At 48.5% G+C, this 23,340-nt stretch overlaps 1 protein-coding gene across 1 annotated transcript in view; it reads left to right on the forward strand.

Moving 5' to 3' along the window:
• LOC311103255 (serine/threonine-protein kinase LMTK1-like) overlaps window positions 1–15,911 on the forward strand; it is a gene marked incomplete at its 5' end in the record, with an annotated part of 17,086 nt that extends 1,175 nt beyond the window's left edge. The window contains 11 exons of the mRNA XM_084144791.1: window positions 1,330–1,448; window positions 1,774–1,861; window positions 3,008–3,141; window positions 4,475–4,559; window positions 5,062–5,183; window positions 5,682–5,831; window positions 7,316–11,027; window positions 11,788–11,952; window positions 12,200–12,410; window positions 12,717–12,956; window positions 14,134–15,911. Of these exons, the coding sequence (XP_084000917.1) occupies window positions 1,330–1,448; window positions 1,774–1,861; window positions 3,008–3,141; window positions 4,475–4,559; window positions 5,062–5,183; window positions 5,682–5,831; window positions 7,316–11,027; window positions 11,788–11,952; window positions 12,200–12,410; window positions 12,717–12,956; window positions 14,134–14,174 (5,067 nt within the window). The 3' untranslated portion in view covers window positions 14,175–15,911. The remainder of the gene's footprint in view (window positions 1–1,329; window positions 1,449–1,773; window positions 1,862–3,007; window positions 3,142–4,474; window positions 4,560–5,061; window positions 5,184–5,681; window positions 5,832–7,315; window positions 11,028–11,787; window positions 11,953–12,199; window positions 12,411–12,716; window positions 12,957–14,133) is intronic.
• Window positions 15,912–23,340: the final 7,429 nt, after the last annotated feature.

Genomic DNA, 23,340 nt, shown 5'->3' on the forward strand with positions numbered 1-23,340 from the left:
CCTCCCTCTCTCCTATATCTTCCCTCTCTCTTATATCTTCCCTCTCTCCTGTATCTTCCCTCTTCCTATATCCTCCCTCTCTCCTATATCCTTCCTCTCTCCTATATCTTCCCTCTCTCCTTTGTCCTCCCTCTCTCCTATATCTTCCCTCTCTCCTATATCTTCCCTCTCTCCTGTATCTTCCCTCTACCTATATCCTCCCTCTCTTCTATATCCTCCCTCTCTCCTATATCCTCCCTCTCTCCTGTATCTTCCATCTTTCCCTCTCTCGTATATCCTCCCTCTCTCCTATATCCTCCCTCTCTCCTATATCTTCCCTCTTTCCCTCTCTCCTATATTTTCCCTCTCTCCTATATTTTCCCTCTCTCCTATATCCTCCCTCTCTCCTATATCCTCCCTCTCTACTATATCCTCCCTCTCTCCTATATCCTCCCTCTCTCCTTTGTCCTCCCTCTCTCTCCTATATCCTCCCTCTCTACTATATCCTCCCTCTCTCCTTTGTTCTCCCTCTCGCCTATATCTTCCCTCTTTCCCTCTCTCCTTTGTCCTCCCTCTCTCCTATATCCTCCCTCTCTCCTTTGTCCTCCCTCTCTCCTATATCCTCCCTCTCTCCTATATCCTCCCTCTCTCCTATATCCTCCCTCTCTCTCCTATATCCTCCCTCTCTCCTTTGTCCTCCCTCTCTCCTATATCTTCCCTCTTTCCCTCTCTCCTGTATCTTCCCTCTCTCCTATGTCCTCCCTCTCTCCTATATCTTCCCTCTCTCCTATGTCCTCCCTCTCTCCTATATCTTCCCTCTCTCCTATGTCCTCCCGCTTTCCCCCATGTTATTGTCAGCATCCCAAATGGCACCCTATTCCCTATATATTGCACTACTTTGGGCCAAATCCTTATGGGCCCTGGTCAAAAGTAGTGCACTATATAGGGGATAGGGTGCCATTTGAGACACACTACTGTGTGCTGTGAGGTAGTGTGTGTGGAATGTGTGTGTAATGTGGTGTTGATCTTGTTAGGGCCAAACCTGACCTACAGCCTTGTCTGTCTGAGAGCTGTGACTATCTACATGTCACACTGAATTCCATTTAATCTGCATTGCTTCCTGGGCCAAAGCATTTTAGTTAGTGCTGCACTGTACGTTGTGCTCTGTCTGTCTGTCTCTCTGTCTTTCTGTGTGTGTGTGTGTGTGTGTGTGTGTGTCCGTCTGTCTCTCTGTCTGTGTCTCTGTGGGTCCTGTATAGGTTCTCCTGGGGGAGGTGAATGCAGGTCTCAGGTAGTGGTTAAGGAACTGATCTCTGTCTCTCTGACTGTGTCTCTGTCGGTCCTGTATAGGTTATCCTGGGGGAGGTGAATGCAGGGCTCAGTGCCACCCAGGTGGTGGTCAAGGAGCTGAAGGCCAGTGCCAGTGTCCAGGACCAGATGCACTTCCTGGAGGAGGCACAGCCATACCGGTCAGAACCAAAACAATATGGATCTCATACCCTGTGTACCCCCCCCCCCCCGCCCTCCCTCCCACACTACCCAGTACAATGAATGTGATAAATCAATGAATTAATTAATGGATAAATGAATGAATTGATAAATTAATGAATGGGTAGGTGAATGAATGAATGGGTGAATTAACGAATGAATGGATAAATGAATGAATGAATGGCTATACATGGTTATCCTGCTACCTGTTTCCATGTGTTCTGATTGTATGTTCACTATAAACTGTGACTGTAAACGTGACTGTTGAACTATGACCCATCTCCTCTACCTCCCCCCTTCCCCCAGTGCCCTCCAGAACCCAGCCCTACTGCAGTGCCTGGCACAGTGCTCAGAGGTTACACCCTACCTACTAATAATGGAGTTCTGTCCACTGGTGAGAGAAACATCCCCTAGCCCCCTAACCCCTAACCCCCATCTCAAAGGTCACACCCTACCTACTAATAATGGAGTTATGTCCTCTGGTGAGAGAAACATCCCCTAGCCCCCTAACCCCCTAACCCCCATCTCAGAGGTCACACCCTACCTGCTAAATGGAGTTCTGTCCTCTGGTGAGATGGATACTTGCTCCCCCTGTTGGTGGAATACAGTATTGTTACAGCCAGTGACAATCTGCTCTGTACCCTTTCCTCTGGGCCCCATCTGGATAGGTAGACACAGAGCTTCCACCATATTGCTAACACCTTACAGATCAGAGCTTCCACCATACCGCTATCAGCTTACAGATCAGGGCTTCCACCATACTGCTAACACCTTACAGATCAGAGCTTCCACCACACTGCTAACACCTTACAGATCAGAGCTTCCACTATACTGCTAACACCTTACAGATCAGAGCTTCCACCATACTGGTAACACCTTACAGATCAGAGCTTCCACTATACTGCTAACACCTTACAGATCAGAGCTTCCACCATACCGCTATCAGCTTACAGATCAGAGCTTCCACCATACTGCTAACACCTTACAGATCAGAGCTTCCACCATACCGCTATCATCTTACAGATCAGAGCTTCCACCATACTGCTAACACCTTACAGATCAGAGCTTCCACCATACTGCTAACACCTTACAGATCAGAGCTTCCACCATACCGCTAACACCTTACAGATCAGAGCTTCCACCATACTGCTAACACCTTACAGATCAGAGCTTCCACCATACCGCTATCAGCTTACAGATCAGAGCTTCCACCATACCGCTAACACCTTAAGGATCAGAGCTTCCACCATACTGCTAACACCTTACAGATCAGAGCTTCCACCATACTGCTAACACCTTACAGATCAGAGCTTCCACCATACTGCTAACACCTTAAGGATCAGCAAACATAGAAGGTGAAGTGGATGAGAGCAAATTGGGATGGGCTATTATACATGCATACATTACAAACATATGTTGTGTGCGTCCCAAATGGCATCCTATATTCATATATACTGCACAACTATATAGTGCACTAGGGAATATGATGCCATAGAGTGCCTAATCATTTTATGACATCACTTCCTGTCCTGGTCATCAGGGCGACCTGAAGAGTTACCTGCGCAGCTGTCGGGCGGCTAACTCCGTGACCCCTGATCCCCTGACCCTCCAGCGAATGGCATGTGAGATCGCCTCGGGCCTACTGCACCTGCACAAACACAACTTCATTCACAGGTGGGTTGGTGGACACCTGCACAAACACAACTTCATTCACAGGTGGGTTAGTGGACACCTGCACAAACACAACTTAATTCACAGGTGGGTTGGTGGACACCTGCACAAACACAACTTCATTCACAGGTGGGTTAGTGGACACCTGCACAAACACAACTTCATTCACAGGTGGGTTGGTGGACACCTGCACAAACACAACTTCATTCACAGGTGGGTTAGTGGACACCGGGACTAACACAACTTCATTCACAGGTGGGTTAGTGGACACCGGGACAAACAGGTACAGGTAGTGTGTCCCAGGTCAACTTTTCCTTACGAACTCGAGTCCAAATTTAGGCCCTGGAACATATCAATCATTCCATAGCTATATGTTTCAGATATGTTGTATTGAAGAGCAACGATATATACACTGTGTGTACGGTAGCATACACTTGTGACATTTGCCACATTTATTTACACAAATGGCAGAAAACAGATAGAGAGAACTGAATCAGGAGGATAAAGAGCATATTGAAGGATCTAGTCTCACTCTGACAGACATCACACCCTAGATAGAACTATGACTGTGAGTGGAGCTGGTCTGTCTCTAAATGGTATTGAGGATATTATATAAATCAGAATCTGTTCTTAATTACCTTACCTGTTTAAATAAATGTTAAATAAAAATATGAAAATATGTAAGGATATGACTGAAGCTGTGTTGCTCTGGAGTCCCCTGCTGGTCTGTCCCGGTAACAACATCCTGGTGCTGCCTGAGTGACTCTCACAAACTCCAGCATCAGTGATTTTGTTGCCGGGGGGAACCCCTCTCTCCTTGTTACCATGGTAGCAGCCAATCAATGTGCTGAGGAGCTGATGATAGGTAGAGTTAAGATCAACAAAATCTGGCTGCCTGTGGAGTAGTCGGAAATAGCTACAGAGAAAACGAGAAATCCACTTAGATACAGTACTGGTGCAGTACTTCATGCTATTTAGTGGTAAATGTTGTGAAGCATAATGTTTTCATGTGGTACAATACATTCAATGATAATGATTGAATGGAATTGGTTTCTTGTGATACAGTGTTATTGCGATCAGAGTATTACATATCATTTAGTCTGGTTTGGTGACTGGGTGGCAGGTAGCCTAGCTGTTAAGAGCATTGGGCCAGTAACTGAAAGGTCGCTGGTTCAAATCCCTGAGCAGACTAGGTGAAAAATCTGTCAATGTACCCTTGAGCAAGGCACTTAACCCTAATGGCTCCTGTAAGTCGCTCTGGATAAGAGCGTCTGCTAAATGACTATAATGTAAAAATGTGACTAACTGTTCCTCTCTCTCCCCCTTACACCAACAGTGACCTGGCCTTAAGGAACTGCCTTCTGACCTCAGAGATGACAGTAAAGATAGGAGACTATGGCCTCTCACACAGCAAATACAAGGTGAGTCTACAGTAATAAACCAGTCTAGGTGAGTTTACAGTAATAAACCAGTCTTAATGAGTTTACAGTAATAAACCAGTCTAGGTGAGTCTACAGTAATAAACCAGTCTGGATTTTATCATGGATTTTTTCTCCATACTGAATAGGGGGTGAGACAGAAGAATAGTTTCCATAGTAACAGATAGACAATAAAGTAGTATTTCAATCAACATATTCTGCTCTACTCTATTCTACTCTACTCTGTAGGACTGACTCCAGACCAGATCTGGGTGTTGTCTTAATGTATCTTATATACACCCTCTTTCTGTAGGACTGACTCCATACCAGATCTGGGTGTTGTCTTAATGTATCTTATATACACCCTCTTTCAGTAGGACTGACTCCATACCAGATCTGGGTGTTGTCTTAATGTATCTTATATACACCCTCTTTCTGTAGGACTGACTCCATACCAGATCTGGGTGTTGTCTTAATGTATCTTATATAAACTCTCTCTCTGTAGGATGACTACTTTGTGACCCCAGACCAGATCTGGGTGCCGCTGCGTTGGATCGCCCCAGAGCTCATAGACGAGGTGCATGGTAACCTACTGGTGGTGGACCAGACCAAGGATAGCAACGTCTGGTGAGCAGGGGGGAGGGGTCAGAGGTCAAGGTGTAGGTATGAATGGTATCAGCACCATACACAATGGTTGACTCAGCCCCTATGGTGTTATTGTTAAGGTCAACGATACAACTCTTCCCTTGATTATTAAACACAACCAAACCTAGCCTGGTCCAAGATCAGACTGACAGTGTTATTAATACATCTCTTCAACCAAACCTATCCTGGTCCCAGTCTGTTTGTGGTCTTGCCAACTCCATAGCTCATTGTCAATCCAGGTGTGGCATGACAGTGAGGGACAAGGAGTTGTCATGGCAGCACAAACAGACTGGGACTAAACAAAGGCTAATCAAAACCTGCTAAATCAAATCAAACCTCTATTGAATAGGGCTAGGAGTTTTCCCTGCCCAAGAGCAACTCTGAGATCTGTTATTCAGAGTTTTTCCTAGTCAGGCCACATGGTCAGCTATGAAGTTCCTCATCTGAAGACGTTACTTCATAGGTTTGTCTGTGTTCTAGGTCTCTGGGAGTGACTATCTGGGAGTTGTTTGAGCTGGGGAACCAGCCATACAGACACTACACTGACAGACAGGTCCTGACCTACGCTGTGAAGGAACAGCAGCTCAAACTGACCAAGCCCCGGCTCAAAGTACCGCTGGCTGAGCGCTGGTGAGTACACACACACAGATACACACACAGACAAACACACGCATGCACACATACAGTACCAGTCAAAAGTTTGGACAGACCTACTCATTCCAGGGTTTTTCTTTATTTTTACTATTTTCTACATTGTATAATAATAGTGAAGATATCAAACTATGTAATAACACATATGGAATCATGTAGTAACCCAAAAAGTGTTAAACAAATCAAATTCTTCAAAGTAGCCACCCTTTGCCTTGATGACAGCTTTGCACACTCTTGTCATTCTCTGCACTAATGCGCGCACACACACTCGCACAAGTGTACAAATGCACGCGCACACGGGTGTCTACACAAGATATACCACAATGCTTTGCTCAGTAACCAATCATTACTAGTCCCTATCCTCATATAAACCAATCAGTGCCTTTTATACTGGCACACTAACCAACCATTAGTCTTCTTCTCCTGACATGGGTTCAAATCAATACCTTGTTAAAATGTCTATAAGGCTCTCTTTTTGTCAGGACCATATAATACATATTTCTCCCATCCTGTTCGACCCCTCTGGCATCTCACACGTACAGTACAAAACACCTACGTATTCATCCTTCTCTGGACGTCTGACAAATAGTGGTCCTTTTATCAAGCATGTTACTCATTTAAAACAACCTGAGTATTTAATGCTGACACACACAGACACAAACACAAACAAGTACACACTGACACACACACACACACACACACACACCTTCCTATATGCTAACCAATCTTTCCAATCACCGTTTCTGTATCTGGCTTGTATATATCCTTGTCAGATTGTAAGACTGGTGGCCAGAAACAGCTGACAAATGACTTCCTCATCATATTGCCATTTCCTAAATCAATTCCATGGTAGCTGCCTCATTTCAGTGTCAAACAGCAGCTATTTGTCATAATAAATTGACTATTGATGTACCTACAGAATTACAGAGGAACACTTCTTCATCCCTTCCCCAACCCTCTGCTCTCTCTTTCTATGTCTGCCCCTCCCTCCCACTCTCCCTCCCTCCCTCCCCCTCTCTCCCTCTGTCCCTCCCTCCCTCTCTCTCCTCCCTCCCTGTGTCCCTCCCACTCTCTCTCCCTCCCTCCCTCCCTCCCTCCCTCCCTCCCTCCCTCCCTCCCTCCCTCCCTCCCTCCCTCCCTCGTCACTCCCACCCCCCTCCCTCCATGTGTCCCTCCCACTCTCTCTCCCTCTATCCCTCCCTCTCTCTCTCTCCCCCTCCATCCTTCCCTCCCTCCCTCCCTCTGTCTTTCGCTCCCTCCCCCTCCCTCCCTGTGTCCCTCCCACTCTCCCTCCCTCCCCCCTCTCTCCCTCTCTCCCTCCCTCCCTCTCTCCCTCCCTCCCTCTCTCCCTCTCTCTCTCTCTCTCTCCCCCTCCCTCCCTGTGTCCCTCCCTGTGTCCCTCTGTCCCTCCCTCTCTCTCTCTCCCTCCCTCCCTCCCACTCTCCTCCCCCACCCCTCCCCAGGTATGAAGTGATGCAGTTCTGCTGGCTGCAGCCAGAGCAGAGACCCAACAGTGAGGAGGTACACCTCCTCCTCACCTACCTATGTGCAAAGGGGGCAAGTGCGGTCCAGGAGGACTTTGAACAGCGCTGGAACTCCCTGAGACAGAACCTGACTGGCAGCTCCACCCACAGCCACAACGCCCCAGCCCACACCACTGTCCCTGCCCCAGCCCGACCACCTATCCCTGGGGACGTGAAGTTGGAGCCGGCCTCCACCTCCCGCAACTCCTTCCCCCTTCTAGAACACTTCTCCCAGGACAGCTTCCACTCCGACAGCGGTGACGACATCCTGACCGTGACAGAGACCAGCTACGGGGGGCTCAACTTTGAGTACAAGTGGGAGCAGGCGAGAGCCGAGCAGGCATACTGTTCCTCATCCACCAGCGGGCCTCTGGGCCAGGGCAACCCACACTACCAGGACGTATACTACCCCGTCGGGAACACCTCGACCTCGGGCAGCTGTAAAGGGGACGGGCTCACTCTGGGGGTCTCCCCATCCTACTACGAGTCGGACCATTCCGGGTCAGGGTCAGGGTCGGGGGTAGGAGTGGTGCCGGTGTTGAGCGCCCACAGCCCTTCGGTCAGCAGTGAGTACTACATCCGTATTGAGGAGCCGGTGGAGTGTAATATCAACCTGGATGGTAGTGTGGTGGACTACAGCCCCGGGTTGGAGGCTGAGGCTGGTAGCCTCTCCTCAGGGAGCAGGATCCCAAAGCCCCAGCCCCAGCCCCAGCCCCAGTCAAGTGCCAACTGGTCAGCAGCAGCAGGCGACAGCAGCGGGGATAAACACAGTACCAATGACTCTGACAATAGCCCGGCCGTGTCCCTGACCATGGAGCCTCTCCTGAGACAGACAGCCAGCACAGCCAGTCCCGTGGAGCTGGGGCGGTCCCAACAGTACTTCTCACCCAATCAGAGACAGCCTTTCTACTGTGAGCAGTCGCCCATTCGAGAGACGTGTTGCCAATCATCAGAGGACACGCCCATAGCGTCCCAGCAGAACCTGCGTCATCCAATGGGGAGGCTGGAAACCCCTCTGGGGGTGGGGTCCTCCCACTCCCAGTGCCTGAGTAGTCCTAGTCTGGGACACTGTGACCCCTATCTCGAGGCTAGCCAAGGCTTCACCACCACAGCCAGGAGTACGGTTAGTGAAGGCTACTATGACATGATGGCTCCCCTCAGAAAGACTCTACCCATGGCTAACCATATTAGCATCGACGTGGTGACAGGCGACGGGGGACTTTTGGTGGGGGGCAGGAGAAGGGGAGAAGGGGACACTGGGGACCTCTTCTCCGAGAGAGAAGCCACCAACTGGACCTCCAACCACTCGGCCAATAACAACAGCATGACCTTTGACCTTAGGCAGACAGGCCAATCACAGGACAGCTATCTGGACCTCCATTACATCAACACTGCGACACACTCCGCTACTGTAACAGACTCGTGGCCTGCTGCTTCGGCTAACAGTAGCAATATGCTCCAACACAGCTCCAGAGCCTTCGGCTACATGGAGGCCACAGGGAGAGAGAGCGGCGTCTGCTCTTCCTCTAGCAGACTCAGTGAGGGCAGTAGTGCTACTACATATATTCACCTGTGCCACAGAGCTAGAGATGAACCTGTGTGTCTAGGTCATCTAAGAGGTGTTCCTGTTGACTCTCTCTCCAGCTCTTCTGTTGAGGTCAAGAATGTTAACCTCAAAGGTGGTGTTAAGGACGGCGTCCCCACAACCAAAACTACAACTACAGTGTCTTTAGAGGGACACAGTAAAACCCCATCTCTGCTCACAGGAGAGAGGCAGTTCTCCCATCCCAAGATGATCCCAGAACCAGGCTATATCCAATCCCCGTCCACATACATGGAGCCTGACACTCGCACAGGCCTCAGCACTAAGGCAGTCCTGACAGAGAAACAGGGAGGTAATGTTTGGGAGATACCTTCACATGTTAAAGACATTAGAGGTCCAGTGATGGTGATGTCTGGTGGTGTGGTGGAGAGGAGGCTGGGGATGGGGTTGGCCCACCCTGAAGGGGTACTGCTGGAGCCGGTCGGGTCCTTGTTTGAGGCTAGCAGAGGGCTGGACAGCGGGTTGGAGATGGCCAGTCATTCCAGCATCAGCCAAGTGGACATCAGCGACGATGAGGACGATGACATCACAGACATCACTTCTGGAATCTTGGCCGACTTCTCGCTGGACTATGCTGACGAGGTCGGAGACGATATAAGCCCCGCCCACCACCGCCACGGACGCTCCCTGCAGAACCCGGTGGGAACCCCCGACTCCGTGGACACCCTGAACATGCTGTCGCTGTCGTCGTCGGTTACCGCCGCCAGCCCCTGTGAGTCCTTCAGCCTTGATGACGTCTTTCTCCATACCTCCTCCTCCCTCTCCTCCTCTTTCGCTTCCTCTTCTTTCACTTCCTCATCCCTCCTTCCCAAGTCCCGGGACAGCGGCTACGACACAGAGAACAATGAAAGCCCAGAGTTCATCTTAAAGGAGGGAGGTGGGAACGGGGAGTTCCTATTGGACTGCGTAGGAAACCACCAACAACAACAACACCCAGTCCTCGGTGGGAACCACCTCGCCCGCGGTGGGGTTAGCCTGGGGTCGAGGTCGGATGAGATGGTCCTTCAGCAGGTGGACCTGGGTGATGGGGTTGGGGTCTCTCTGTGTACCTCTTCCTCCTCTGGCTGCACTGAGCTGCAGCTGAAGGGAATGAGTGACAAGAATCCGTACATGGACTCTGCCTACTTCTCTGACTACGACGCGGAGAACGAGAGGAGTCCCCAGGATGAAGGGAGTAACTTCTTCTCCAGTCCAGGAGATAAGCAGGTCTTTGTGGGGCACACAGCCTCGAAACAGACAATAAGGTTGGTGGGGAGAGATGAACTCCGACCACAGACGGAGAGAGAGGACGGTTACCGTGACCTGACAAACCTGACAGGAAACACAAACAGAAACACAAATGGAGTGGTGTTGTTTGACACTACCACAGGTTCCCCTCCCCCCTCCTCTCCCTCCTCCTCGGTCCCCGGCCCGTGCCTCTCCATGCTGGCCCCCTTCCCCCCTCAGATGGGGGGCTGCCTGGCCAAAGAATCAGCCCCTGACGAAGCTGTAGGCCTGGAGTCTGAGCACAGCGGAGAGGAGCCGGCATCTGGGTGCAGCTCCACCATGGTGTCTGAGGGTTCCTCCATGGTGCAGGAGGATTCAGCCAGACACCCCAACCAGGAGAACCATCACAGGGCCTCAGAGGATGACTACTCCCCCATCCAGTCCCTGGGCTCCGACTCTACCATAGACTACAGAGAGGAGGTGAAGAAAGAGAAGGAGGAGGACGGGGAGGGAGAGGAGGACATGCCAGAGTTTAATCACGTCGACGAGGATGGAGAGAATGGAGAGAGAGGAGGAGAAGAGGAGGAGTATGAGGAGGAGGAAGAAGAGGAGGAGGAGAAGGCGGGCTACAGCGAACACCAGAACGGTTCCGTTGGCCTCCTCACCTCCTCTCCGTCGCTCCTCGCCTGCTCCCCCTCCCTCCAGGAGCTGTGTCGGGAGGTGGAGAGGCGAGCTCCTCTAACGGAGGGGGAGGAGGAGGAGTCAGACGACAGTGAGTCAGACGAGGAGCTGCGGAGCTACAACCTGCAGGAGGAGCTGAGTGAGGAGGACAGTGAGGGGGAGGTATATTATTGGTTGTTTTATTCACATTCCCCATTTTCCTACATTATTTGATTATATTTTAAACCTGAGATCCGCAATAGGAGCAGCAGCGCCACTGGTCGCCCCAGGCACATTTCTTATCGTTTTAGTTTAGAGGAAATGAGCATCCAGCATGATGGTAAAACAGAATGGTAGTACATACTCTGCTATTCTATCGCACGTGCAATGATGTGCAATGATTTCAGAGAGGAAAAAAACTGTGTTTATTGTTTGAAGTAACCTCTTTTTTGTTGTAATATCGCAAACGGACCACAGGAGGCTGGTGGCACCTTCATTGGGGAGGACGGGCTCATGGTAATGACTGGAGCAGAATTAGAGGAATGGTATCAAATACATCAAACACATGAGTCCAGGTGTTTGATGCCATTCCATTTGCTCCATTCCAGACATTATTATGAGCCGTCCTCCCCTCAGCAGCCACCTGGGAAACGGATGTGGCACTTTCACCGCTGTAGATTCAAGCTTTAATTATGTAAAGCAGTGTTTCCCAAACCTGGTCCTTAGGACCCATTATGTGTTTCTGCCCAAGAACTAATACACTTGATTAAACTAATCAACTCATCATGAATAGTGGAATCAGGTGTCTTCATGCTAGGGCTACAACTACAACGTGCTCCACTTTGGGTTCCCAGGACCAGGATGAAGACACACTGATGTAAGGTGTGTTGTGACTGTCTCAATGTAAAATGCTATTTAAATAAATCTGACTTGACTTGACTAGGTGATGGGGGTGCCGGTGGTGGTGAGCGATAGCAGTGGGGCCAGAAACCTCCGCAGCCTCCTCAAGATGCCCGCGCTCCTCACACAGTCCTTCTGCGACGAGCTGCACAGGAAGAAGAAAGCCGTGTCCTTCTTTGATGACGTCACCGTCTTCCTGTTCGACCAGGTCAGTCACTCTGCTAGCATAGTGACATCACTATGGTCAATGGATGGCAATACTTCATACTGGATAAAAAAGGCCCCACGCTTTATAGAGCATTCATAGTCTTTATAACCACTGCATAGATGCATCACAAATCATTTATAAGCAGTCACACAACATAAAAGTGATGTTTAAAGTTGGGCCAGTTTAATTATTGTTCTCTATACTGGTAGATGTAAGACTTTCTAACTGATTTCTATTTAACCTCCAGGAGAGCCCCACAGGAGAGCTGGCTGACTTCACGTTTCCCCCAGGAGCAGAGTTCAGCGGCCAGGCCTCGGGCGGGGAGAACCCACAACCGGACCTCCAGCCCCACCCCACCATGAGCCACCACCTCCACCCCACCATGGGTCACCACCTCCACCCCCCGGAGAGGGCACCACATGCCTCAGAGGACTCTGATGGCAACATGTCAGAAGAAGGTAAGAGTGAAAAATACTTTCAGATACAAGAACAGTAAGAGACCAAGAGGATTAAGAATGGATCCCTGAGGAAACTGTAAGTCGCTCTGGATAAGAGCGTCTGCTAAATGACTAAAATGTAAATGTAAAATGAAATCCACAAGCTATAGTCAGGTATGCTGTATCAGTTCTAAACTCCTCTCCTGTGTGTGTGTGTGTGTGTGTGTGTGTGTGTGTGTGTGTGTGTGTGTGTGTGTGTGTGTGTGTGTGTGTGTGTGTGTGTGTGTGTGTGTGTGTGTGTGTGTGTGTGCGTGTGCGTGCATTCAGGTGGAGGGTTTGAGTGGGAGGATGACATCCCATTGATGACCAGCCCGTTGTCCAGCCCGTCTACAGCTGAGCCACCGGTCTCCGATCCCATCCCGGTCCCCATCCCTGTCCCGGTCCCTGCTGCCAAGCCTCCCGAGGACAAGCCGGTAGCAGCAGCATCACAGTTCCCCCGTTTCAGCGTGTCCCGCTCCCGCTTCTCCATCACACACGTCCCCAACCCAGACATGAACTCAGCCGGAGGTCAGTCCTGGTAAACACTCCCCTAGTACTGTAGTACTGTAGTAGTTACTAGTGTCCTGGTAAACACTCCCCTGGTACTGTAGTACTATAGTGGTCACTAGTGTCCTGGTAAACACTCCCCTGGTACTGTAGTACTGTAGTAGTCACTAGTGTCCTGGTAAACACTCCCCTAGTACTGTAGTACTATAGTGGTCACTAGTGTCCTGGTAAACACTCCCCTGGTACTGTAGTACTGTAGTAGTTACTAGTGTCCTGGTAAACACTCCCCTGGTACTGTAGTACTATAGTGGTCACTAGTGTCCTGGTAAACACTCCCCTGGTACTGTAGTACTGTAGTAGTCACTAGTGTCCTGGTAAACACTCCCCTAGTACTGTAGTACTGTAGTAGTCACTAGTGTCCTGGTAAACACTCCCCTGGTACTGTAGTACTATAGTGGTCACTAGTGTCCTGGTAAACACTCCCCTGGTACTGTAGTACTGTAGTAGTCACTAGTGTCCTGGTAAACACTCCCCTGGTACTGTAGTACTGTAGTAGTCACTAGTGTCCTGGTAAACACTCCCCTAGTACTGTAGTACTGTAGTAGTCACTAGTGTCCTGGTAAACACTCCCCTGGTACTGTAGTACTGTAGTAGTCACTAGTGTCCTGGTAAACACTCCCCTGGTACTGTAGTACTGTAGTAGTCACTAGTGTCCTGGTAAACACTCCCCTGGTACTGTAGTAGTCACTAGTGTCCTGGTAAACACTCCCCTGGTACTGTAGTACTGTAGTAGTCACTAGTGTCCTGGTAAACACTCCCCTGGTACTGTAGTACTGTAGTAGTCACTAGTGTCCTGGTAAACACTCCCCTGGTACTGTAGTACTGTAGTAGTCACTAGTGTCCTGGTAAACACTCCCCTGGTACTGTAGTACTGTAGTAGTCACTAGTGTCCTGGTAAACACTCCCCTGGTACTGTAGTACTGTAGTAGTCACTAGTGTCCTGTTCACACTACTGAGCCCAGCCTAGCTGTACTGGGCTGACCTGGTTACGCATCCACCATAGTTGCTGGAACTGTGCTGGAGTGGACAATGTACTGTCAAAAGAAAGGCCAGCACAGTACAGTTTGGGTCGACACGATAGTGTGAAAAGGGAAAATGTCACATCTGCACTAACAGATATTCTCCTCTTGTCCCACAGGGAGCAGTGAAGAAGGAGAGAGGGAGTGGAAAAAGGAGTGAAGAGGTCTTCTCCATGACAGGAGGAGGGTGTATACCTCCTCTCCTAGTATGACTACCAGGTGTTCAGACCTGGGATCTCCAGCACCTGTTGACCCCTGTATGAGCCAGTGCCTCATATCGTAGTGAAACAACAGCTACGTCCCGAATGACACCCTGTTCACTATGGGTCCTGGTCAAAAGTAGTGGAAAACATATGGAACAGGGTGCCATTTGGGACGCAGACAAACACCTTAAACGGTTCCTTCTCTTCAATTTTTTATTATTACTCCAGAGAGAGAGGGAGAGAGAGAGACAGAGAGAGAGAGAGAGAGAGAGAGAGAGAGAGAGAGAGAGAGAGAGAGAGAGAGAGAGAGAGAGAGAGAGAGAGAGAGAGAGAGAGAGAGAGAGAGAGAGAGAGAGAGAGAGAGAGAGAGAGAGAGAGAGAGAGAGAGAGAGAGAGAGACACAGACAGACAAACAGACAGACAGACAGACAGACAGAGGGAGACAGAGAGAGAGCGAGACAGAGAGAGCGCGAGACAGACAGACAGACAGACAGACAGACAGTGACAGACAGACAGACAGACAGACAGACAGACAGACAGACAGACAGACAGACAGACAGACAGACAGACAGACAGACAGACAGACAGACAGAGTCCTGAGAGGACCACAACCAAGTAGTATGTGACTGATAATATAGATGCATTGGAGATATATAACATCTACACTTATGACAATTATCAATAACTTATTTGCTCAGATCACCATCGACGTTCATTAGCGACAAGTCATTTTGTGAAACGGAAAAAAGACAAGAAAAAAGAAAGGTAAAATGACAGACTTGGTCTCATTGCTGCTCTCTCATTGGCTGCCTTGGTCCTCCATCTGCTTACTCATTAGCTGGTTGGATCTTCTAGAACACTGTTACAGCGCTTCCCAGGAGCCAATGAATAACGTCTGATGACTGCCCCACAGGAAGCTGCTGTCTGTGGGGGTTCAAAGATGAAGACAAACCCCCACCCTTTAAAAAGGACAGAGGAATAGGGCTGGGGGTGCTGTGAAACTTACTGTGCCCCCTAAAATACTGTGCCCTCTTGCCAAAGCCACAGGAAGGTGGACAGAAGGGGTCTTGCTGATGTTTTAGTTCAGGGATATAAAGGTATTATTAAGATGTTATACCATGGCATTGTTGAATACTCCCTTCTGATTGGCTTGAAGGGCATTCTAGAGCGTGCATTACTTCCCTATAACGCACGATATATCAGCACGGTAGAATTCAATGGTTATAGTTCATTCTTACATGTTCTATGTTTGAGCTGCTTTTGAAAGCAAAAGTTGAATTTGATTTTCATAGTGGCAAGCTAGTACTGATGGTTTGGTTAGCTAAACTAGCAAGTCTGTTTGTTTGGTTACCAAGGCAACTACTGTAGCTATTTAGTAAACTTGCTAGCTAGCTACTTCAGTGGATGTTAAACACATTTCTACCGGCCAATTAACAAATTTCTAGCAGCAAATGTGTTAAATTATAGCCCTGGTATAAAAGGGATAATCAACTCGGGGCTCTATGCGTTCTCAGGAAAATAATGCAACTCAGTGGAAGGTCAGTTCCACTCCACTAGCGTGTCGTGGAACACCCCTTCCACATCGTTCATTATTTTCATAGAACTCATAGCCTGTCATTGATTATCCCTTACATAACAGACAATTAGAACCAGAGCACTGTTGAAATGTACTGTATGTACAGTACCAGTCAAAAGTTTGGACACACCTACTCATTGAAGGGTTTTTCTTTATTTTTACTATTTACTATTGTAGAATAATAGTGAAGACATCAAAACTAACACATATGGAATCATGTAGTAACCAAAAAAGTGTTAAACAAATCAAAATATATTGTATATTTGACATTCTCCAAAGGAGCCACCCTTTGCCTTGATGACAGCTTTGCACACTCTTGGCATTCTCTCAACCAGCTTCACCTGGAATGCTTTTCCAACAGTCTTGAAGGAGTTCCCACATATGCTGAGCACTTGTTGGCTGCATTTCCTTCACTCTGCGGTCCAACTGTCACGCTCTGGCTCCGGGACTTTGTTTGTTGAGCCAGGGTGTGTTCGTTTTGTTGTGTTTTGGTTGTAGTGTCTTGTTTGGTCAATGACTCCCAATCGGAGGTAACGAGTGTCAGCTGTCGGCTCGTTATCTCTGATTGGGAGCCATATTTAAACTGTGTGTTTTCACCTTGTGGTTGTGGGTTTTTGTTCCTAGTCAGTCATTGTCACTGTGGACTTCACTATCGTCATTTATGTTGTTGTTTTCGTGGTTGCTTTAATTAAATAAAGTCAACATGTTCGCTAAACACGCTGCGCCTTGGTCCGCTTCCTTAGACGATCGTGACAGAAAAACCCACCACAAAAGGACCAAGCAGCGTGTCCAGGAGCAAAGAGACTGGACATGGGAGGAGGCGCCTGGTAAGGAGATCGAGAGGCTGGCGATGGCCCAGGTGGGCAAATCGTGGTCCTGGGAGGACATGCTCGGGGGCAAGGGACCTTGGGGGAAGATCAAGGCCCTGGCGAGAGAGGAGCAACGGCGTCAGCAGGGTCATCGTCGGAAGGACGAGAGGCAACCCCAAAAAGTTTTTTTGGGGGGGCACATGGCTTGGGCGGCTGGGCAGCAGGAGGCTGCCACAGAGAGACGTGGAGAGAAGGCTACCGGATTACGGGAGCCATTGGCGAGTAGAGGGAGGGAAGCAGTTGAGGCACGGCGTGAGAGACTGAGGTGTGTTACCAGTCCGGTCCGGCCCGTTCCTGAACCCCGGTTAAGGCCAGTGGTGTGTGTTCCCAGTACGGACCGGCCTGTTCCTGCTCCACGTACGAAGCCTACGGTGTGCGTGGCCAGCCCAGCCCGACCTGTTCCTGCTCCACGTACGAAGCCTACGGTGTGCGTCGCCAGCCCAGCCCGGCCTGTTCCTGCTTCTCGCATCAAGCCTACGGTGCGCGTCGCCAGCCCGACCCGGCCTGTTCCTGCTCCACGTACGAAAATTACGGTGTGCGTGGCCAGCCCAGCCCGACCTGTTCCTGCTCCACGTACTAAGCCTAAGGTGTGCGTCGCCAGCCCAGTCCGGCCTGTTCCTGCTCAACGCACAAAGCCTACGGTGTGCGTCGCCAGCCCAGCCCGGCCTGTTCCTGCTCCACGTACGAAGCCGAAGGTGTGCGTCGCCAGCCCAGCCCGGCCTGTTCCTGCTCCACGTACGAAGCCTACGGTGTGCGTGGCCAGCCCAGCCCGACCTGTTCCTGCTCCACGTACTAAGCCTACGGTGTGCGTCGCCAGCCCAGCCCGGCCTGTTCCTGCCACCCGCACCAAGTGTACGGTGCGCGTCGCCAGCCCGACCCGGCCTGTTCCTGCCACTCGCACCAAACCTACGGTGCGCGTCGCCAGCCCGGTCCGGCCTGTTCCTGCCACCCGCACCAAGTCTACGGTGCGCGTCGCCAGCCCGACCCGGCCTGTTCCGGCCACTCGCACCAAACCTACGGTGCGCGTCGCCAGCCCGGTCCGGCCTGTTCCTGCCACTCGCACCAAGCCAAGGGTGCGAGTCGTCAGCCTGGTCCAGCCCGTTCCTGCTACTCGCACCAAGCCAGGGGTACGAGTCGTCGGCCTGGTCCAGCCCGTTCCTGCTACTCGCACCAAGCAAAGGGTGCGAGTCGTCAGCCTGGTTCAGCTCGTCCCTGCTACTCGCACCAAGCCAAGGGTGCGAGCCGTCAGTCTGATCCAGCCCATTCCTGCTACTCGCACCAAGCCAGGGATGCGAGTCTTCAGCCTGGTGAGGCCTGTTCCGGCTCCACGCACCAGGCAAAGGGTGCGTATCGTCTGCCAGTTCCGGTCCATTCCTACCTCACGCGCCAAGCCAGTGGTGCGCGTCGGAGGTCCTGATCCAGCAAGCTGGGTCAGATCGGACTGGGGGCACTACGGGGGGATTGAAGAGGGGTGGTGGTCAAGCCCGGAGCCGGAGCCGCCTCCGAGGAGCAACACCCACCCAGCCCTCCCCTGTTTGGGGTTTTTGAGGCGCGGTCGCAGTCCGCGCCTTTAGGGGGGGGTACTGTCACGCTCTGGCTCCGGGACTTTGTTTGTTGAGCCAGGGTGTGTTCGTTTTGTTGTGTTTTGGTTGTAGTGTCTTGTTTGGTCAATGACTCCCAATCGGAGGTAACGAGTGTCAGCTGTCGGCTCGTTATCTCTGATTGGGAGCCATATTTAAACTGTGTGTTTTCACCTTGTGGTTGTGGGTTTTTGTTCCTAGTCAGTCATTGTCACTGTGGACTTCACTATCGTCATTTATGTTGTTGTTTTCGTGGTTGCTTTAATTAAATAAAGTCAACATGTTCGCTAAACACGCTGCGCCTTGGTCCGCTTCCTTAGACGATCGTGACACCAACTCATCCCAAACCATCTCAATTGGGTTTTGGTTGGGTGATTGTGGAGGCCAGGTCATCTGATGCAGCACTCCAACACTCTCCTTCTTGGTCAAATAGCCCTTACACAGCCTGGAGCTGTGTTGGGTCATTGTCCTGTTGAAAAACAAATGATAGTCCCACTAAGCGCAAACCAGATGGGATGGCGTATCGCTGCAGAATGCTGTGGTAGCCATGCTGGTTAAGTGTGCCTTGAATTCTAAATAAATCACTGACAGTGTCACCAGCAAAGCACCCCCACACAATCACACCTCCTCCTCCATACTTCACAGTGGGAACCATACATGCAGAGATCATCCGTTCACCTACTCTGCATCTCACAAAGACACTGTGGTTGGAACCAAAAATCTCACATTTGGACTCATCAGACTAAAGGACAGATTTCCACCGGTCTAATGTCCATTGCTCGTGTTTCTTGGCCCAAGCAAGTCTCTTCTTATTATTGGTGTCCTTTAGTAGTGGTTTCTTTGCAGCAATTCAACCATGAAGGCCTGATTCACGCAATCTCCTCTGAACAGTTGATGTTGAGATGTGTCTGTTACTTGAACTCTGTGAAGCATTTATTTGGGCTGCAATCTGAGGTGCAGTTAACTCTAATGAACTTATCCTCTGCAGCAAAGGTAACTCTGGGTCTTCCTTTCCTGTGGCGGTCCTCATGAGAGCCAGTTTCATCATAGTGCTTGATGGTTTTTGCGACTGCACTTGAAGAAACTTTCAAAGTTCTTGAAATTTTCCGGATTGACTGACCTTCATGTCTTAAAGTAATGATGGACTGTTGTTTCTTTTTGCTTATTTGAGCTGTTCTTGCCATAATATGGACTTGCTCTTTTACCAAATAGGGCTATCTTCTCTATACCTTGTCACAACACAACTGATTGGCTCAAATGCATTAAGAAGGAAAGAAATTCCACAAATTAACTTTTAACAAGGCACACCTGTTAATTTAAATGCATTCCAGGTGACTACCTCATGAAGCTGGTTGAGAGAATGCCAAGAGTGTGCAAAGCTCTCATCAAAGCAAAGGGTGGCTACTTTGAAGAATCTCAAATATAACATATATTTTGATTTGTTTAACACTTTTCTGGTTACTACATGATTACATATGTGTTATTTCATAGTTTTGATGTCTTCACTATTATTCTACAATGTAGAAAATAGTAAAAATAAAGAAAAACCCTGGAATGAGCAGGTGTGTCCAAACTTTTGACTGGTGTTCTGTATGTTATAATATATATGGCTCTGCTTACAACTTGGTAACACTGTTATGTCTGTTTCACAGTTCTTTGTAACGTTAGTTACTCCTCCCCACTCTGGTCAATGAAGACCTCCACATCTCTGTGTTCAAAATGCACTTTCTCTATTATAATTATTAGCCCAGTTGACAAGCTCTAAAATTGATATATTTTGGGTAGAAGCGTGAAAATTGGTACACATAATTTTTGTTGTTGTTGTGCTGAACAAAACCTGATGACAGTGCCATTTCACCTGAGCGTTGTGGGAGCCTGTTAGTAGCGCCACCTATAGGCCAATGTTGAAAATACATTTACTGTACCTGCATTTACGTTTCAGGTCACCTCTGTGTTGGGCCTACATGGACCCAAAATATAAGGTGCAGAACATTGTTTGTAATGTTAATGTAATGGCTCTGTTACAGCATAGATACATGAGGGTCGTGTTCATTAGGTACAAATGGGGGGGGGGGGGGGGGTTCCATTGCATAACCTTTTACGTTATGTGCCCCCTTAATGAACGTGACTTAGGATCCCTGTTTGCGTCTGTACCTGGAAACTCAAGGGTCAGTTGGTAACACAACATTATTAGTGTATTATAATGCATTATAAAGGACGTTATAAAGCATTATACTACAGTATGTAGTTCATAGAAAGTGTTAGCGTCCAGTCCATGTAGTGATTCATACAGTAGCTCACGTTTCATTTAACCAGCAATACAATGACTGGAATATGACAGAGGGAGAGAAAAGAAGGATGATAGAAGAAAGAGGTTTACATCCTAAAATGGCACCCTATTCCCTTTATAGTGCACTACTTTTGACCAGGGTCCCATAGAGCATTCGGGACGCTACCCAGGTGAAGCCACAGCCACACTTGTTTGGTCATAATATCTCTTCGGGACGGTTTCCTGGACACAGATGATTCGTAGTCCTGGACTAACAAGCACTTTCAATAGAGAATCACCATTAAAATAGGTTTTGAGTCCAGGACTTATTCTGTGTCTGTTTAAAATGCAAGAGCACCTTTCAATTCAACTCCATGTCTATACTATGTCCGTCATGAAGCTGTGATTGCCAGTGGTATTTTTCACCGGTCTACCTACACCGTCTAATGCATATCTATTTTATTACATGTAAGAGATGGTTACCTGTACAGGTGTTCAAGGTGTACAGACATTGCAACAGGAAGGTACAGATTGACACATCTCACGTAATAATGTATGAATGTTATCAACATGTTTCAAGATCATTTGACTTGATTTTACTACTGCTGTACTGACTCCTCCCCTTCTGGGGCCATGTATCAAAGTAGGAGTGCTGACTTAGGATCAGTTTGGCCTTTTAGATCGCAATAAATAAGATCACACAGGCAGGGGGGGACCTGATCCTAGATCAGTACTTATACTCTGAGACACTAGTATTTCTTATTTACCAATAAGTGGGTAAGTAACTCCACAATCGGGCTTCAGTGGATTACTTTAAAGTTGTTTCTGAAATGGCACCATGTTCTCTGTATAGTGCACTAAGAAAAATACTAATATTCGTGCACTATATAGGGAATAGGGTGCCATTTCAGACACAACTTTAAAGTAATCCACTGAAGCCAGATTGGGGAGTTACTTACCCTCTCCTCTTCGCACTCTGTGGAGCATAAGTCCTCAACCAGTCCACACTAGCTTGTCTAAATAGTGGAGGTGCGTAAAGATTGCGCTTACCACAAATTCCTCGTTTCGCTATGTTTGCCGTATTGTACATTGCTCGTCAGTAGCACATGATTCCGATTTTAGCTTCAAGACGCCGGCCATTTGAAAATCCTAAAAGGTAGATTGTGCAGATTTATTGGCACACTGAAACATGTCGCGCACCGTAGTTTTCAAACACAGTGGATAGTGCTAAAACAATTATGTAATAACTGAATTCTGCCATCTTTATGCACGTTGGCCATTTGCCAAAGAGATAGGACACCAATGGACAATGGCTAAGCTAAAAAGACAATTGATATAAGTTGAGAGTTGAGTAGGTGAGATGGGTTGGTCCGTACACAAGTAGTTACACCATCATCATCACTGTATAGATCCATTCTAGCCTGGTCCCAGATCTGCTTGTGCTCTTGCCAAATCATTGTCAAGCCAAACATTTGACATGGCAATTCCACAAGGTGTTGGTAAGAGAGCAGAAACCGACTGGCATCCATTCCTCCAGGCCTATGTCCCAGTGTCATGGTAAAGTATAATTCAAGACAAATAAATCAAGCCATTTTTTTCCCCTCTTGTGTCGGTCACATTTATTGCTCTGTTTACTGTAATTAATTAATGTGAGCAAACGAAGCAGCTGCATTCCCACGTTCAAAACAGGGTTGATGTTTTTGCACCCCCACTTTTCTTTGCCAGAAAAGTATCAAGATCCATTTGGTAATTTTCAAATGATTAGTAATGTTTTGAGCTAGCTACAATTCATGAAAATAAACCACACACAAAAAAGTTCCAGCGTGAGATATAGGATGTGTAGCATGAGAGCCTGTGATCAGAGTCAATTGCGTGTGTCTAATGGTGAATGCGTGAGAGTTGGCATCTCTGGGGTTAGAACAATGAACCTCCAAAGTTTTGTATTGAAGTCAATGTACCCAGAAGAGGATGGAAAGTAGCTGTAACACCATGGTGCTACCCTACAGAGTGGTTTTGAGGCTACTGTAGTTCTTCATTGCAAAACAGTGTGCTTTAATCAATTATTTAGTGACGTGAATATAGTTTAATCTGAAAAGGATAACTTTTTAAATGTTTCAACATTTAAATCTGTCTGAAATTCACTGAGGAGGAGTGTCCTCCCCTTCCTTCTCTGAGGAGCCTCCACTGGTGGAGACACATGTACAGTGGGGAAAAAAAGTATTTAGTCAGCCACCAATTGTGCAAGTTCTCCCACTTAAAAAGATGAGAGAGGCCTGTAATTTTCATCATAGGTACACGTCAACTATGACAGACAAAATGAGAAGAAAAAGAAATCCAGAAAATCACATTGTAGGATTTGTTATGATTTTATTTGCAAATTATGGTGGAAAATAAGTATTTGGTCAACAACAAAAGTTTCTCAATACTTTGTTATATACCCTTTGTTGGCAATGACACAGGTCAAACGTTTTCTGTAAGTCTTCACAAGGTTTTCACACACTGTTGCTGGTATTTTGGCCCATTCCTCCATGCAGATCTCCTCTAGAGCAGTGATGTTTGGGGGCTATTGCTGGGCAACACGGACTTTCAACTCCCTCCAAAGATTTTCTATGGGGTTGAGATCTGGAGACTGGCTAGGCCACTCCAGGACCTTGAAATGCTTCTTACGAAACCACTCCTTCGTTGCCCGGGCGGTGTGTTTGGGATCATCGTCATGCTGAAAGACCCAGCCACGTTTCATCTTCAATGCCCTTGCTGATGGAAGGAGGTTTTCACTCAAAATCTCACGATACATGGCCCCATTCATTCTTTCCTTTACACGGATCAGTC

Source organism: Coregonus lavaretus (assembly GCF_964263955.1).
Source record: "Coregonus lavaretus genome assembly, chromosome: 28".
Classification (NCBI taxonomy): Eukaryota; Metazoa; Chordata; class Actinopteri; order Salmoniformes; family Salmonidae; genus Coregonus; species Coregonus lavaretus.